Raw genomic sequence first — 19,177 nt, forward strand, 5'->3', positions numbered from 1 at the left:
TCAGGACTTTGACTCGGCCATTCCAAAACACAAAATTTTCTTCTTTTTAAACCATTCTGTTGTTGATTTACTCTTGTCTTCAGATTGTTGTCTCGTTGCATTATACAACTTCTATTGAGCTTCAGGTGATGGACTGCTACGTTGACATCCTCCTGTAAAATGTCTTGATACAATTTGAATTCATTGTTCCCTCAATGATAGCAAGCTGTCCAGGCCCTGAGGCAACATTGCAGCCCAGACCATGATGCTCCTTCCATCAATCTTCACAGTTGGGATGAGGTTTTGGTGTTGGTGTGCAGTGCCCTTTTTCCTCCAAACATAGCAATGTGCATTTCTGCCAGAAAGTTCAACTTTTGTCTCATCTGTACACAGACCATTGTCTCAGAAGCATTGTAGAATGTCCAGGTAGTCTTTTGCAAATTTGACACATGCAGTATTTTTTTTTGTTTGTTGAGAACAGTGGTTTCTTCCATTGTGTCCTTTCACGGACATCATTCTTGTTCAGTGCTCTTGATGTGATCTTTGCAGAATACCCACTTGTAGGGAGAGTAACGAGTTTCCTCCATTTCTAGACAATTTCTCTTACTGTGGATTGATGAACACTCAGATCTTTAGAAATGCTGTTATAGCCTTTTCCAACTTCATGCATCTCTACAATTCTTCTAAGGTCCTCTGAAAGTTGTTTTGATCAAGACATGCTGCACATAAACAGATCTTTTGAGAAGAGCAGGCTCTGTCAGTAACCTGACTTTGTGTGTCTTTATAGGGCAGGACACCTCTACAATCCCCAACTCCAATCTCATCTCATTGATTGGAACACCTGACTCCAAATAGCTTTTGTAGAAGGCAGTACCCCAGAGAGTCACATCCTTTTCCCAACAAATACATGTGTAACGCACTGTACAGTTTCACTGCTGATGCAATGACCTGTCTGTAATGTTTCACTGCTAAGGTAATGGTTTCTCTGTAGCTGCAATGTTTGGGTTATGACTAGAGATAACGGGGGCTTTGGAATGTATGCTAGCCAATGAGAGGCATTGTTCTGTCTTATGGGTCTGGGAGCAGGGATTTTGTGGTCTTTTGTCAGCGAGAGATGAAGAGAGAAGACGCGAATGGAAAGAGTTGGTAGGCCACCGGACGGAGTGGTCTCAAAGCGAGGGTCCGACGGTCAGTGACGCTTGGAGGAAGTTGATGGGGGACGAATGGACGATTCTGTGAGCTCCAATGTGCACTTTAGTCTGTTTCATTAAAATGGGCCTTTTTTCTTCTTATTTTCTTTACTAACCCTGTATTCGGAGCAAGAAGGCTGCAAGTGAACGGCTGATTTTCGGAGCCAAGGCAGTTTTTTACCACTCAGGGTAAAAGAAAGGCAAGACTGCGCAGGCGCATGACATCAGCCAGTAGAGCACAAAAGGTTTAAAAAGAAGACTGGCATATCCAGCAGGCAGCGTTCGGAGTGGGCAGTGGAGTGAGAGACAGCAGAGTATTAGGGCTTTGGCTCAACGGGCTTTGGCGGTAACGGGATGAGGCGAGGTAGGTTTACTGGTGTTATTTGCGGAAAGGAGGAAGTATTTGTGTGAGGCCAGTTTTCTGTGCTTGGTGTCAGATGTGGGAGGCCCTGGAGTCTCCCAGCCTCCCGGACAGCCATAGCTGCACCAGGTGTGTCGAGCTGCCACTCCTAAGGGACCGAGTTAGGGAACTGAATATGCAGCTCAAGGACCTTCGCCTGGTCAGGGAGAGCGAGGAGGTGATAGTAAGGAGTTATAGGCAGGTGGTCACACCGGGGACACAGGAGACAGACAAGTGGGTCACAGTCAGGAAGGGGAAGGGGAAGAGTCAGGTTCGAGAGAGTAACCCTGTGGCTGTACCCCTTGACAATAAGTACTCCTGTTTGAGTACTGTTGGGGGGGGTGGGGACAGCCCACCTGGGGGAAGCAACAGTGGCCGTGCCTCTGGCACAGAGTCTAGCCCTGTGGCTCAGAAGGGTAGGGAAAGAAAGAGGAAGGCAGTAGTGATAGGGGACTCTATAGTTAGAGGGTCAGACAGGCGATTCTGTGGACACAGGAAAGAAACTCGGATGGTAGTTTGCCTCCCAGGTGACAGGTTCCAGGATGTTTCAGATTGTGTCCAAGATATCCTGCACTGGGAGGGAGAACAGCCAGAGGTCGTGGTACATATTGGTAACAATGAGATAGGTGGGAAAAGGGAAGAGGTCCTGAAAAAAGAGTACAGGAGTTGGGAAGGAAGTTGAGAAGCAGGACCGCAAAGGTAGTAATCTTGGGATTACTGCCTGTGCCACGCGACAGTGAGTATATAGGAATAGAATGAGGTGGAGGATAAATGCATGGCTGAGGGATTGGAGCATAGATAGATAAATATACTTTATTAATCCCGAGGGAAATTGGGTTTCGTTACAGCCGCACCAACCAAGAATAGAGCGTAAATATAGCAATACAAAAAACCCCAACAATCAAACAACAAAATGCAAAACTATGCCAGATGGAAAATAAGTCCAGGACCAGTCTATTGGCTCAGGGTGTCTGACCCTCCACGGGAGGAGCTGCACGTTCGATGGCCACAGGCAGGAACGACCTCCCGCGCCGCCAAGTGTTGTATCACGGTGGAATGAGGCCGAAGTCCAACAGTAAAAAGTTCAATATCCAGTCTGCAAACACGTTCCTCGATCGTAATATACCCCGGATTTCACCATCCGTTGTTAGCCAGAACAGTAAGCACCCCACTCCTTCACGCCGCTTACTGCTCTCGGTGAACTTCCGGTCAGGCGGAGCGGTATTACCCACCGAACTCCTCTTCTCCAAAGGTCTGTGTTGTCTCGACTCGGTCCTCTTTCCTTGGCTTTGTGATTCCCCCTCTGTGTGCTTTCCTCCGGATTAGGGGGCAGGGATTCAGATTTCTGGATCATTGGGACCTCTTTTGGGGCAGGTGTGACCTTTACAAAAAGGATGGGTCACACTTGAATCCCAGGACGACCAATATCCTGGCGGGGAGGTTTGCTAAGGCTACTGGGGAGTGTTTAATCTAGAATTGTTGGGGGGGTGGGAACCGAACTGAAGAGACTGGGGAAGAGGAGGTTGGCTCACAAATAGAGAAAGCTTGCAGACAGTGCGAGAGGGAGGATAGGCAGGTGATAGAAAAGGGACGTCCTCAGACCGAAGGTTTGAGATGCGTCTATTTTAACGCAAGGAGTGTTTTGAACAAAGCGGATGAGCTTAGAGCATGGATCAGTACTTGGAGATATGATGTGGTGCCCATTACAGAGACTTGGATGGCTCCGGGACGGGAATGGTTACTTCAAGTTCCGGGTTTCAGATGTTTCAGAAAGGACAGGGAGGGAGGCAAAAGAGGTGGGGGCATGGCACTGTTGATCAGAGATAGTGTCACGGCTGCAGAAAAGGTGGACGCCACGGAGGGATTGTCTACAGAGTCTCTGTGGATGGAAGTTAGGAACAGGAAGGGATCAATAACTTGGTGTTTTTTATAGGCCGCCCAATAGTAACAGGGATATCGAGGAGCAAGTAGGGAAACAGATCCTGGAAATGTGTAATAATAACAGAGTTGGCATGATGGGAGATTTTAATTTCCCAAATGCCGATTGGCATCTCCCTAGAACAAGGGGTTTAGATGGGGTGGAACTTGTTAGGTGTGTTCAGGAAGGTTTCTTGACATAATATGTAGAAAAGCCTACAAAAGGAGAGGCTGTACTTGACTTGGTATTGGGAAATGAACCTGGTCAGTTGTCAGATCTCTCAGTGGGAGAGCATTTTGGAGATAGTGATCATAATTCTATCTCCTTTACAATAGCATTGCAGAGGGATAGGAACAGACAAGTTAGAAAAGTGTTTAATTGGAGTAAGGGGAATTATGAGGCTATCAGGCAGGAAATTGGAAGCTTAAGTTGAAAACAGATGTTCTCAGGGAAAAGTACGGAAGAAATGTGGCAAACGTTCAGGGGATATTTGTGTGGAGGTACGTTCCAGTGAGACAGGGAAGTTACGGTAGGGTACAGGAACCGTGGTGTACAAAGACTGTAATAAATCTAGTCAAGAAGGAAAGAAAAGCTTACAAAAGGTTCAGAGAGCTCGGTAATGTTAGGGATCTAGAAGATTATAAGGCTAATAGGAAGGAGTTTAAGAATGAAATTAGGAGAGCCAGAAGGGGCATGAGAAGGCCTTGGTGGGCAGGATGAAGGAAACCCCCAAGGCATTCTACAAGTATGTGAAGAGCAAGAAGATAAGATGTGAAAGAATAGGACCAATCAAGTGTGACAGTGGGAATGTGTGTATGGAACCGGAGGAAATAGTGGAGGTACTTAATGAATACTTTACTTCAGTATTCACTATGGAAAAGGATCTTGGTGATTGTAGTGCAGACTTGCAGCAGACTGAAAAGCTTGAGCATGTAGATATTAAGAAAGAGGATGTGCTGGAGCTTTTGGAAAGTATCAAGTCGGATAAGTTGCCGGGACCGGATGAGTTGTACCCCAGGCTACTGTGGGAGGCAAGGAAGGAGATTGCTGAGCCTCTGCCAATGATCTTTGCATTATCAATGGGGGCGGGAGAGGTTCCAGAGGATTGGAGGGTTGGGATGTTGTTCCTTTATTCAAGAAAGGGAGTAGAGATAGCCCAGGAAATTATAGACCAGTGAGTCTTACCTCCGTGGTTGGTAAGTTGGTGGAGAAGATCCTGAGAGGCAGGATTTATGAACATTTGGAGAGGTATAATATGATTAGGAATAGTCAGCATGGCTTTGTCAAGGGCAGGTTGTGCCTTACAAGCCTGATTGAATTTTTTGAGGATGTGACTAAACACGTTGATGAAGGAAGAGTAGTGGATGTAGTGTATATGGATTTCAGCAAGGCATTTGATAAGGTACCCTATGCAAGGCTTATTGAGAAAGTAAGGAGGCATGGGATCCAAGGGGACATTGCTTTGTGGATCCAGAACTGGCTTGCTCACAGAAGGCAAAGAGTGGTTGTAGACTGGTCATATTCTGCATAGAGGTCGGTCACCAGTGGAGTGCCTCAGGGATTTGTTCTGGGACCCTTACTCTTCGTGATTTTTATAAATGACCTGGATGAGGAAGAGGAGGGATAGGTTAGTAAGTTTGCAGATGACACAAAGGTTGGAGGTGTTGTGGATAGTGTGGAGGGCTGTCAGAGGTTGCAGTGGGACATTGATATGCAAAACTGGGCTGAGAAGTGGCAGATGGAGTTCAACCCAGATAAGTGTGAAGTGGTTCATTTTGGTTGGTCAAATATGATGGCAGAATATAGTATTAATGGTAAGACTCTTGGCAGTGTGGAGGATCTGAGGGATCTTGGGGTCCAAGTCCATAGGACACTCAAAGCAGCTGCGCTGGTTGACTCTGTGGTTAAGAAGGCATATGGTGTATTGGCCTTCATCAATCGTGGAATTGAATTTTGGTGCCGAGAGGTAATGTTGCAGCTATATAGGACCCTGGTCAGACCCCACTTGGAGTACTGTGCTCAGTTCTGGTCTCCTCACTACAGGAAGGATGTAGAAGCCATAGAAAGGGTACAGAGGAGATTTACAAGGATATTGCCTGAATTGGGGAGCATGCCTATGAGAATAGGTTGAGTGAACTCGGCCTTTTCTCCTTGGAGCGATGGAGGATGAGAGGTGACCTGATAGAGGTGTATAAGATGATGAGAGTGGAATGGGCTGCCGGCAACGGTGGTGGAGGCAGATACGATAGAGTCTTTTAAGAGACTTTTGGATAGGTACATGGAGCTTAGAAAAATAGAGGGCTATAGGTAAGCCTAGTAGTTTCTAAGGTAGGGACATGTTCGGCACAATTTTGTGGTCCGAAGGGCCTGTATTGTGCTGTAGGTTTTCTATGCTCCTATAGTCAGATTAAGATTTATAAACTTCAATCGTTTAATTGCATATGGTTGACTGTCTGATATTTTGCGGTTTGGATTTGTAATTGGGCAACACATAATGCAGCATCCACACTAACAAGATTTCGCAGTTTGGCTGGGCCGGAGGCTATCTTACCCTAGACAAATGTATGCTGGCCAAACCTCAGGGTTACACATGTAATAGTGGATAATTTTTCTCAATAAATAAATGAACAGATTTATTTAATTGAGTATCTTTATCTAGTTTTAGGACTTGCGTGAAGATCTGATTGCATTTTAGGTCATATTTATGTCGAGATAGAGAAAATTCTACAGGGTTCACAAACTTCCTAGCACCACTAAAACGGGGTAGGTTGAACTTGGGAATTATGGAATTCATGCTGTCAAAGCCAAAGGGGGAGGCACATGAGCAACATACATTGTCACTTTGGAGGTTGGTCAACATGAAGAGAGTGGATTACTCCGACTGGAGGAGGGTGGAGTTTGGAAAATTCAGTTATAAATCTCCTTTATTGACACAAACTTTGAAAAGACCTATTCTTCACTTAATTTAAGAATTAAGCTTGGATTGTGACTTATAGTCAAACATATAGTCAAACATCTGGAATGGAACGAAAACCTCTTCGAACTTCTGGACCAGATTTGTTCCCTTAAAAACCTCATGATTCTGTTTCCGGTTCTTCTCTGAAATAGATCACAGAAGGTGGTCTCTGTTATCCTGGCTGTTACCCAGCCAGTGTCTGGGAGCATTGAGACACGGTCAGATTTATGCACATCATCACATATCCATGTCTTTCATTTGATCAGTCACTGGTAGGATGATGTGCATTTGGCGGACTATAATTATTGTGCACAGATAGTCACTGTTGTTCTATCATCTTGTTAACAGTCCTAAGTTCGCTTACCTCTAAATTAGGGATTCCCAACCTGGGATGTATGGACCCCTTGCTTAATGGTATTGGTCCATGGCATATAAAGAGGTTGGGAACCCGTGTTCTAAATGCTTTCAGCACATTTGCACTTTTAGCTTAAACAAACAATTCTTTTGAAGGTCCTTATTTCAGCAGATGTAAATAAATATAGAAGTTTAAAATTAATTTGCATTATTCTTCTCATTGTAAATTGCCCATTGCGTGGGTGAATGGTGGAATCTGGAGCCTCATCGTGGCAGTGGAGGAAAGAGGCCATGGATCACATGTCAGAATGGGATGTTAAAGATTATCTTTATTTGTCACATATGTAGTATATCGAAACATACAGTGGAATATGTCTTTTGCATCAATCTGCAGATATGCTGGGGGCAGCCAGCAAGTGTCACCATGCTTCTGGTGCCAGCATGGCATACCTGCAACTTACTAACCCTAACTTTAACCGATGTCTTTAGAATGTGGGAGAAAACTGGAGCACCTGGAAGAAACACACACTGCAATGAGGAAACCGTACAAAGTCCTTCCAGGCAGCAGTAGGATTGAACCCAGATTGCTAGCACCTTAAACTGTTTCACTAATCACTATGCCATCGATGGCAGATTGGGGAGAATAAAATGGGATTAGTGTGGCTTTCGTGTAAATGGGTGCTTGGTAGTGTAAACCTCAGTAGGCTGAACAGCCTATTTCTGTGGGGTGTAACTCTGAATCAATTTGCAATACAACACATGGCAGATTAAATCATAGACAATAGCCTTAATTTCTTATGTTGGAGAAGTTACAGAAAATCAATAATGAGTGGATGAATAGATTCCTTATAGTTCCATGAAAAACATTGTTAATGTTGGGTGGATTAGCTGTTTTTATATGGATATTTAAGGGATGTTTATAGATAATTGATTAACACTGCACTGATATATACTAGATGTATGAATACTGCTAATAATTGTTTTCAATGTGGTTAAAATTGCCTGAACAAAGAATTCTTTTACTTGGCAGGACTTCAATGATTATGTAACACAACTAGAAGAGATCCTGATGCTAAAAGCTAAAAGCATCCAGCATCTGCAAGGCGAGATCCATAAGTATCATAATCCTCCCAGGACAAAGCAATAATTTAATGATCCTGAATCTTAGCTTTAGTGTAAATTGTAGTGGTAAAGCAAGAGACTATCCGTGCATATATCTGACCTTTCTATAAGTTTCGGAGCAATTATTATTTAAATACAAGATACAAAAATAAATCTTTATATTTCTTAATTCTGAAATCTAATTTTGAACTTTCTGTGTGGGTACAGTCCAATATAATTTGAAGATTACAGTTTCCCCTCTCAACTCTGTTCATGGTTGCTTCTGTCTGGATCCTATGCAAGTGTTCATTATTTATGTGTTCACCAGGTAATGATTACAGAGGAAAAATACATGCTCGCATCAGGGTCATAATGCTTAACAGGCTTGACTCGTATGTTCAATCATTATTGTACAGTCATAAACTGGTGAATTACGCACAAAAGAGGGAGCTGTTCTGCCATTGAGAGAGAGGATGAAAACTCAGAAAGGGTGTACCATGTCAGAAATTCACACAATCAGACCAAACAGTCTCAACGCCAATTCAGGTTGGATACAGAAAAGATAAGTCCTTAAAAAGGGGTTGATTCCAGTGTTAAGAGTATTAGGTAAATGAGTTATAGATTGCACATTTGGAAAGAAAACAAAATATTAAGGTTATATTATAGTGGTAGATTAATTAACAATATGCAACATTAAATATGCATTTTTAAATAAACTGAGAATAAGACTTAGATTTGGAATTAATTTCTTGAAATTTTGCTTCAGTAAAAACATGAAAAAAAACCCAGATGAAGTGGTGAAACCAAACACTGGGAACAGTAAATAATGGAATTGTTGAGTGGTGGAATAGTCTTGCTCATCATTACCTATCTGAAGAAAACTGGAATTGAGTCAGTAGTTGATCTTTGATTTAGGTGGGTTAACATGCACTCCATACCACTTAGTGAGGACATTGCATTGATTGATTGGGAGGTGCACAACTTCGTAATTCAGTCAAAGATCCTTCCTCTCACTTGTAGTGTGTACTCCTGCAGACACACTACAATATAAGGCAAACTAATATTTTCTCCTACAATTAGAAATGTTTTAATAAGTTGCAAATATCGTAATATTGTTAAGTAAATGTCTTTTTTTTGTCAATCAGTCGTTAGCTAGGCTGTGCAGTGACAAGTTTAAATGTATCAGTATAATGGACTGTATGCAGGCACACTCCATTTTAAGGAGATGTAAGCTTGCATTTATTTTGCAGTGATTGAGGATTACTGAACATTAGAAAGTGATTCTACTAATTTTAGAAACATGGCACCCGAGCAATAAATATCACTTCTTCACCAAAGTCCTCATTGACCTTTGTCTGGGAAAAAAGAATGTCAAATTGTGTTTCTTGACTATTCACTGAATAATCCAAACTAATCAAAGGCATTATTTCACTTTTCAACTTCCCTTGTTTTCACTTTATTATATATGTTAATATACTGTTGAAACAATGCTAATATTGCAATCCTTGAATGTCAGAGCAAAATTAAAGCTTTGTGTCTATCTCTGTGGCAAAACACACTAATACAGACAATTGTTTTAAAAGAAATTTGACATAAATTACCGCAATCTGATATTCCTTATTAGAGTTCCATCAGGGAAGTGCAAAATTTCCAACACCTGCACTTAGAAATTACCCCCTCCCCCACCCGATAAGCAAGAATCATTAGCAAGTAATAACTGATTAAACCAAGTCTTGCTATTTCAAAAATGCAATACTTCATTAAATTATATATGGGCACACACGACAAGCAGTGAAAGAAAAACCATTTACTGTATTGAACCTATGCACTTCCTTTGAATGTTGTTCACCTCCATTTGTGTAATTTCCTTGTATTTGCAGTTTGAAGTTTGTAATGGATAGTTTAATGAAAATGTTGATTAATTAATTGTATTTTAAATAAACTGAAAAGTGAACATTTTTGCAAGTTTGCCTTCTTAAAATTGACTGCAGATTAGTAATTAAAATTCAGTGTCACTTCCAAAACTTAAAGATATCATGTTTAGCATTTCAAAATGTGTTGAGTACTAAGTAGTTTAAAGGCATTCTAACTGTAGAGCATTAATAAATGTATCTATGCAGAAGCAGAACTTACTATATCACTGCTATGCTTTGTGTAACAAAGAACCTCATGGTCAATAAAATTCTTATATTTACACCAATTTCAAAAATATTTTCAGTTTGTTTAAACTCCATCAGAAACATTATGACAAACAATAATCCTTTGACATTCAATTCAAAATGACAGGCAACTGGACTGGAACTGAGGTTCTTCCTGATGATATCTATTTTGGAAATCACAACTAATGATAAACTTAATGTTATTGTATTTCTGTTCAAAGTTTGCTTCTTTCATTTAAAGTACACTGGTTGCATTTGAATAAATGCTAAATCACAATTGTAATTGAACATTTACCAATAGAGTTACTGAATGTTGTAAAGTTTGATGGACCAAGAAACAAAATTTAGTAGTTTAATATAAAATAATTAGGAGTATCAGTAAATAGGTATAGATGTAACTAGGAAGTTGGATCATCTAAATGACCAAATGATGGTTAGAGTCATAGAAAAATACAACAAAGTGTCACGGACCCTGTGACGGGGATAAAGAACCAGCAGAGATGGAAAACACTTTGGAGTCTCGTATTGCTATAAACTAATAATATTTATTAGTAACTACGCAATGCAGTAATATCAATGTAAATAAATCACACAGGTTAGCAATGATTATATATAAAAGTAAGTGTGGAATATATATGTATGAAAACCAAACTTCTTTAAGTCTAGGGGTAAAAAGGTACAGTCTTATGATGTTGAGTAAAGTTCAGTTCAGTTGAGTTCGTGGTATTTATTTGAGTAGTGATGGAGAGAGAGAGAGAGAGAGAGAGAGAGAGTGAGTTGAGTCTTCAGGTGAGCTGATGCTGTCGATTTTCTCGTCGTCCTCCGAAATCCTTTACGAGTCACCGACTGTGACTTTAACCAGGGGTCCGGTTTTCCTGTGGTGGAGCTATCACCCCAGCAAGGGTGGACACATAGACAACTCCCCACCAGTCAACCCCTTCTTCACCGCTGGATTAGCAATTTGGATCGATCCTCCAAAACCCACTTTCTCTGTGGGCACAACAATGCTCATTCAGTGTCCCGATCATGTGTCCTGAGGTCTGTATCATCTGACCTCCCATTTATTTCACCAGGCTGAGCATCACCTGTCATTCAAAGAGTCCCTCCTTTGTCTGTAAAGGAATGCGAGCAGGCAACAAATCCTTGGAAGTAACATCAATAATGTCCTGTTGGTCACCATAACAACCTTCGAGCTGCTCAGTTTTTATCTCCAAAGTAAAACTCCAAAGTTAACTCCCGTGTCAGTCCAACCGTCAATCTTGGTCTCTCTCTCTCCTTTCCAAACAAACCATCAATGATAAATGTCTCTCTCTGTCTCTCTTCAAACAGTTAATAGGGGCACTCCTGGATCCCCTCACAAAAGAAACAGACCCTTTGGTCCATCTAGTGCATGCATAACAATTTAAACAGCCTTATGCCATCAACTTGCACTGGGACCATAGCCCTCCATACCCCTACCATCCATGTACCTATCCAAACTTCTCTTAACCATTGAAATCGAGCTCACATGCACTACTTATGCTAGCAGCTCGTTCCACACTCTCACCACCCTTTGAGTGATGAAGTTTCCCCTTATGTTACCCTTAAACTTTTCACCTTTCACCCTTAGCCCATGTCTCATTGTAGTTCCACCTAACCTCAGTGGAAAAATGTCTTCTTGCATTTATCCTATGTATCTCCCTCTTAATGTTGTATACCTCTATCAAATCTCCTTTCAATATCGTACGTTCCAAGTATAAAGTCCTAACGTGTTTAATGGTTCCTTATAACTCAGGTCCTCCAGACCCAGTAACATTCTTATAAATTTTCCCTGTACTCTTTCAACCTTATTTACATCCTTCCTGTAGGTAGGTGATTAAAACTGCATGCAGTACTCCAAATTAGGCCTCATCAATGTCTTATACAATTTCAACGTAACATCCCTTTTCCTGTTCTCAATACTTTGATTTTGTACACCAATGTGTCAAAAGCTTTCTTTACAACCCTCTGTGTTAATGTGGATAAGTTTGGAATAATACACTCAAATTTCAAGTTCAGGTTTAATTGTCATTCAACCATACACATATATACTGTAAAGCTAAAAGAAACAGGGTTCCTTTGTGAGGTGGGGTGGGGTGGGAGTGGTGACCTAAGGTTCAAAACACAGTATGTACGGTCACATGCAGCACACAGGATATAGTGGTCGATGATATTTCCAGTGCGGCCACTTCATTTTGAAATGAAGTGTTTAGCACAATTAAGAAAAATAATTTAAAATATTAAGGTTAAAGAATAAGGCAGATGATTTTTGTGATGTGATGCATTTTGGAAAGTCAATCTACTGCAGGACGTGCTATGAATGGTAGGGCACTGGGGAGGATAAGGTAGTACAAGGTCATAGTTTGTTGAAGGTGGCACTACAGGTAGGCAGGATGGTGAAAAGAGCATTTAGCACACAAGGTTGCATAGAGTCGTAAAGTACAGCACAGAAACAGGCTTTTTGGCCTATCCAATCCATGCTAAAACCACTTAAACTGCCTCACCAACTACCTGCACCAGGACTGTAGTCCTCTATTTGCCCTACTATCTATATATTTATCAAAACTTCTCTTAAACGTTGAAATTCAGTTTGCGTGCACCACTTGCAGGTCAGTCCACACTCTAATGACCCTCTGAGTGAAGAAGTGTCCCCTCAGGTTCCCCTTAAACTTCTCACCTTTCACCCTAAACCCATGACTTCTGGTTGCACTCCTGCCGAACCTCAGTGGGAAAAGCCTATTTGCATTTACACGATCTATACTCCTTAGAATTTTGTATACCTCCAGCAAATCTCCTTTCAGTCTTCTATGTTCTAAAAAATACATTCCTAACCTTTCCTTATAACTCACATCTTCCAGACCCGGCAACATCCTTGTAAGTTTTCTCTGTGCTCTATCTTTCCTCTAGGTAGGTGTCCAAAATTGCGCACAGTACTCCAACTTGCCCATTTTTCCAGCTGATCCAGATCCCTCTGCAAGCTGTGATAACGTTCCTCACTGTCAACTACACACCATTCTTGGTGTCATCTGCAAATCTGCTGATCCAGTTAACCACATTAACATCCAGATCATTGATAATAGATGACAAAGAACCCAGCACTGATCCCTGTAGCACCCCACTAGTCGCAGGCCTCCAGTGAGAAAGGCATCTCTTTACTACTACTCTCTGGCTTCTCCAACAAAGCCATATCTAATCCAATTTACTACCTCATCCGGAGTGCTGAGCGACTGAACCTTCTTGACCAGCCTCCCATGCGGGACCTTGTCAAATGCCTTACTAAAATCCACGTAGACAACATCCACTGCCTTGCTTTCATCCACTGCCTTGCTTTCATCCACTTTCCTGGTAACTTCCTGAAACAACACTATAAGATGTTAATCATGACCTAAGGATGTTTTAAGTATGCTTCAAATGTACTCCTCAGCTTGTTTTCTTCAGTCCTGCCAAAGGGTTTCAGCCTGACTGTACTTTTTTCCATAGGTGCTGCCTGGCCTGCTGAGTTCCTCCAGCATCTCATGTGTGTGCTTCTTGGATTTCCAGCATCTGCAGATTTTCTCTTGTTGGTGTTTTAAATTTCTGCACTTACGTCCTGTAGAATCCGAGGGAAAACCTTGTCAGGCCCAGGGGATTTATCCACCCTGATTTGCCTCAGGGTAGCAAACATCTCTGTAATCTGTACAGGGTCCATGAAGTTGATTCCACTTTGCCTCACTTTGTTAGACTCTGTATCCATCTCCCAAGTAAATGCAGATGCCAAGAATTCATTTATGATCTCACCCATCTGTTTCGGCTCCACATATGGATTGCCATACCTGGTGTTCCAGAGGACCAGGTTTATTCTGTGCAATCCTTTTGCTCTTAACATATCTGTAGAATCCCCTAGGATTTTCCTTCACCTTATCTGCTAGAGCAATTTCTTGCCTTCTTTTCTTAAGCCTTCCTGATTTTTTTCTTAAAGTGTTATCTTATACTCCATAAGCACCTCAATTGTTCCTACTTACCTATACCTACTATGTACCTCCTTTTTTTTTCTTAACAAGGGCATCAGTATCTCTTGAAAACTAAGGTTCCCTTCCCTTGATATCTGTACATTTTTTCTGACAGGCACATACAAGGTTTCTACTCTCAAAATTTTGTTTCTGAAGGTCTCCACTTTCCAAGTACACCTTTACCAGAAAATAGCCTTTCTGGTCACACTTGCCAGGTCATTTCTGATACCATTAAAATTGGCCTTTCTCCAATTTAGAATTTCAACCCATGGACCAGACCTATCTTTTTGCATATTTACTTTGAAACCAATGGCATTGTAGTCACTGGTTGCAAAGTTTTCCCCTACACAAACTTCTGTCACCTGCCCTGTCTCATTCTTTCATAGCAGATCTAGTATCACAAGCTCTCTCATTGGGACTCCTATGTACTTTTCTTTTTAAATCTTTTTATTGAATTAGTACACAAAAGGTAAACCATATAGGCACTAATACACTGTTGCAATATAACTTTACAAGAGATATTAATACACAAAAAAATTAGTACAAACAGTGCAGTTTAGATATAAAATAACAGGGTAATATAATAGTATACTAATTTTCATACATGTCAATAAGGAAATTTTAAAAAAACCAAAAAAAAACCCCAAAAAAACCCACCGTGCAACTAATCTAAAAAGCAAAGCAATGGGCTAACTAGGTATCAAGTAGAGTTAAACAACTTAAAACAATCACGTCCTCAAACCCGACCTCCTTTAAAAACAGTTAAAAAGCAAGAAGGGAATATAAATATGGACCGAGAGAGAAAAAAAATTACATTAAATGAAAATGTTGAATAAAAGATCTCCAGGTCTGTTCAAATTTAGCTGAAGAATCATAAAGATTACTTCTAATTTTCTCCAAATTTAAACATAGTATCGTCTGGGAAAACCAAAGGAATGTAGTTGGAACATTAGTCTCCTTCCAATGTTGTAAAATACATCTTTTTGCCATTAAAGCAAGAAATGCAATCATTCTACGGGCTGAAGGAGAAAGGTTACTGGAAATTTTAGGTAATCCAAAGATAGCAGTAATAGGATGGGGAGAGATATCTATATTCAATACCTTTGAAATAATATTAAAAATGTCTCTCCAAAAAGTTTCCAGAGTAGGACAGGACCAAAACATATGAGTTAAGGAGGCTATCTCCCCATGATATCTGTCACAAAGAGGATTAATATGAGAATAAAAACGAGTTAATTTATCTTTAGACATATGTGCTCTATGGATAACCTTAAATTGAATTAGGGAGTGTTTAGAACAGATAGAGGAAGTATTGACTAGTTGTAAAATATACGCTCAGTCATCCGCCAAAATAATAAAGCCCAATTCCTTTTCCCAATCTGACCTAATCTTATCGAATGGAGCTTTCCTAAGTTTCATAATAGTATTATAAATAATAGCCGTTACACCTTTCTGACATGGATTAAGGTTAATTATAGTACCTAAAATATATGTAGGAGGTAGCGTCGGAAAGGAAGAGAGTATAGTACTTAGGAAATTTCTAACTTGGAGATATCTAAAAAAATGTGTTCTTGATAAATTATATTTGTTAGATAATTGTTCTAATATAGAGGGATTCGGGAAGTTTACCAAGTTTTAATGAGGCCTCCAGGATCCTAAATAACCAAGGAATTAATGAGGATGCAAAAAATTTATAAAATTCCGCTGTAAACCCATCAGGGCCAGGAGCTTTCTCCGGGTTCATAGAGAAAATAACATTCTTAATCTCATCAGTGGTAAAGGAAGTGTCTAGCATAGAGACATATCCTGTGAAATCTTAGGAAAATCTAGGTTATCTAAAAAGTCATACATATATTTAGAGTCTCGTGGAGACTCTGATTGATATAAGGAGGAATAAAAATCAAAAAAGGATTGATTAATCTCAGCTTGATCAAATATGTCGATCTTTTTGATTATAAATCTGATTAATTTGAAATTTAGTATAATTAGCCTTCAACTGATTAGCCAACAGTTTACCAACTTTGTCACTATGTACATAAAATTCGCTTCTTGTTTTCATTAATTGATTTGCAATTGAGGACAAAGTAATAAACTATGTTCCATTTGAAGTTCAGTTCTTTGTTTATACAACTTCTCAGAGGGAGCTGTAGTGTATGTCTTATCAATTTCCTTAATCTTGTCCACAATAACCAGCTGCTCCTCCTGCTTCAGCTTCTTCCTCAAAGCAGCAGAGTACGAGTTGATCTGACCACGAATATAAGCTTTAAAAGTATCCCAAAGGATGTTCATAGAAATATCTTCTGTATAGTTGATTGTAAAAAAGAGATCAATCTGTTCATTCATAAAGTTAACAAAATCCGAGTCCTGAAGCAACAGCGAATTAAAACACCATTGTCTATTATTTTGTGTATTGGCCTGAATTTTATTAGAAAGCTTAAGTGGAGCATGATCCGAAATGGTTATAGAGTCATATTCACATTTAACCACTGAAGAAATAAAACGAGAGTCAATAAAAAAATAATCAATTCTTGAATAGAAACAGTGAACATGTGAAAAAAAAAGAAAAATCGTTTTCCTGAGGATGCAAAAAACGCCAAATGTCCGTCGACCCGGAATCTGAAAGGAATGAGTTAATCAAGGTTGCAGATTTATTGGGTAAGGTCAGTAAAGGAGCCGAACGGTCCAAAGCTGGGGATAAACAAGTATTAAGATCCCCGCCCTAGATTAGTGAAAACTCATTCGAATTTGGGAACAGATTAAATAATGATTTATAAAATTCCGGACAGTCCATGTTAGGAACATAGATGTTAACCAAAACTACCTTCTTATTAAAGAGTAGAACACTAACCAATAGAAACCTACCATTTGGATCAGAAATAATATCGTGTTGTACAAAAGTGATTGAGGGATGTATAAAAATAGAAACTCCTTGAATCTTAGCGTTAGAATTCGAATGGAAGTGTTGATCCTTCCAAAATTTAAAAAGATGTAGTCTGTCCCCCCTCCGCACATGGGTCTCTTGTAAGAATAAGACATGTGCTTTAAGTCTCCTGAATACTTTAAAAACTTCTTTCCTTTTAATTGGATGGTTAAGACCGTTAGTATTCCAAGAGGCAAAATTAATAGTAGACTCCATAAACCCTAAAGTCAACCCGCAAAAAAAAGGATTGACAATAGGTTCGACCCACGAACCTGGAAAGGGAACAGAACAAACAAGAGATAACGGGAAGGAGAACACGACCAATACTTCGGTAAAGTAAGTAGCCCAAGAAGAAAAAAACTAAAAAGTGAAGCCCCTCCCACCACTCCCCTGTGACCCCAAAGCTAAATCTAAAGTAGACCAGCCAGAAAGAAGCCAGCACTAGAACTACCCCCATGACTTCCGATAGACGCTCACCCATGACCTCTAGTTGCAGTCTCACCCAACCTCAGTGGAAAAAGCCTGCTTGCATTTACCCTATCTATGCCACTCATAATTTTGTATACCTCTATCAAATCTCTCCTCAATCTTCTATGTTCTAGGGAATAAAGTTCAAACTTATTCAATCTTTCCTTACAACTCAGGTCTTCCTGTTCCAGCAACATCCTTGTAAATTTTCCTGAACTCTTTCAATCTTATTTACATCTTTTCTTTAGGTAGGTGACTAAAACTGCACACAATACTCCAAATCAGGCCTCACCAATGTCTTATACAACTTCAACATACCATCCCAACTCCTGTACTCAATACTTTGATCTATCAAGGCAAATGTGCCAAAAGCTTTCTGTACAACCCTATTTACCTGTGACGCCACTTTCAATGAATTATGGGCCTGTATTCCCAGCTCCCTTCGTTCTACCACAGAACACCGATCCCTACAGCACACTACTAGTAACACTACCACTCTCTGGCTTCTCCCACAAAGCTAATGTCTAATCCAATTTACTACCTCACCTTGAATGCCAAGTGACTAAACATTCTTGACCAACATCCCATGCGGGATCTTGTCAAATGCCTTGCTGAAGTCCATGTAGACAATATTAACTGCCTTACCTTCATCAACTTTCCTGCTAACACCCTGAAAAAAAATTCTACAAGATTGATTAGACATGACCAAGTTATGCTGACCATCTCTAATCAGTCCACGTCTATCCAAATACTCATATACCCAATGACCTTAGAGTACCTTCCAATAATTTTCCCGCTACTGATGTCAGGTTCACTGGTCTATTCCTGGTTTATTCTTAGAGCCTTTCTTAAACAACAGAAGAACATTAGCTATCTTCCAGTCTTCTGGGACCTCACCCGTTGCTTAGGATGATTTAAATATCTCTGTAGGGTCCCTGTAATTTCTGTACTTGTCTCCCACAGGGTCCAAGGGAACACCTTGTTAGGCCCTGGGAATTTGTCCATCCTGATTTGCCTCAGGACAGCAAAGCGTATGGTTAGCACAACACTTTACAGTTCCAGCGACCCAGGTTCAATTCCCGCAGCTGCACATAAGGAGTTTGTACGTTCTCCCTGTGGCTGCCTAGGTTTTCTCCGGATGCCCCGGTTTCCTCCCACAGTCCAAAGACGTACCTGTTGGTAGGTTAATTGGAAATTGTAAATTGTCCTTTGATTAGGCTGAGGTTAGATCGACGGTTAATGGGCAGCGTGGCTTGAAGGGCCGTAAGGGCCTATTGCATGTTGTATGTCAATAAATAAAAACTGATAGGGTCCACGACCTTGCTGCTGTTTTGCCTCACTTCCATGGACCTGTGTCCACCTCCCAAGTAAATACAAATGTAAATAGTCCATTTAAGATATCTCCCTCATCTCTTTTGGCATAGACAGCCATTCTGAACTTCCAGAGGACCAATCTGGTCCTTTGAAATCAATTTGCTCTTAACAAATCTGTAGATATGTTAATTGGCCCATATCCAACCAGACAACACTGGCAAAATTTGCAGACCAGATCACAGGACCATAAGACATACGTAGGAGGAGTTAGAGAGTGGAAGTGGAGGGTTGTGACTCAGTGTGCTGCGTCCTTTGTTGTTTGTCATCCATATTTACAACTTGGATGAGAATGTGGTTGGAATGGCTTGTAAGACTGCGGAAGACACCACAGTTGGTGGTGTGGTGGACAGT

General features: G+C 40.6%; 1 protein-coding gene across 3 annotated transcripts in view; it reads left to right on the plus strand.

Annotated features, from left to right (window-relative positions):
- Positions 1–10,027, plus strand: part of LOC140194919 (kinesin-like protein KIF24) — a 78,134-nt gene extending 68,107 nt beyond the window's left edge. For all 3 annotated transcript variants that reach the window (XM_072252309.1, XM_072252310.1, XM_072252308.1), the window contains one exon: positions 7,828–10,027. In XM_072252309.1, the coding sequence (XP_072108410.1) occupies positions 7,828–7,944 (117 nt within the window). In that variant the 3' untranslated portion in view covers positions 7,945–10,027. The remainder of the gene's footprint in view (positions 1–7,827) is intronic.
- Positions 10,028–19,177: the final 9,150 nt, after the last annotated feature.

This window comes from Mobula birostris, chromosome 3 (assembly GCF_030028105.1).
Source record: "Mobula birostris isolate sMobBir1 chromosome 3, sMobBir1.hap1, whole genome shotgun sequence".
NCBI classification, from domain to species: Eukaryota; Metazoa; Chordata; class Chondrichthyes; order Myliobatiformes; family Myliobatidae; genus Mobula; species Mobula birostris.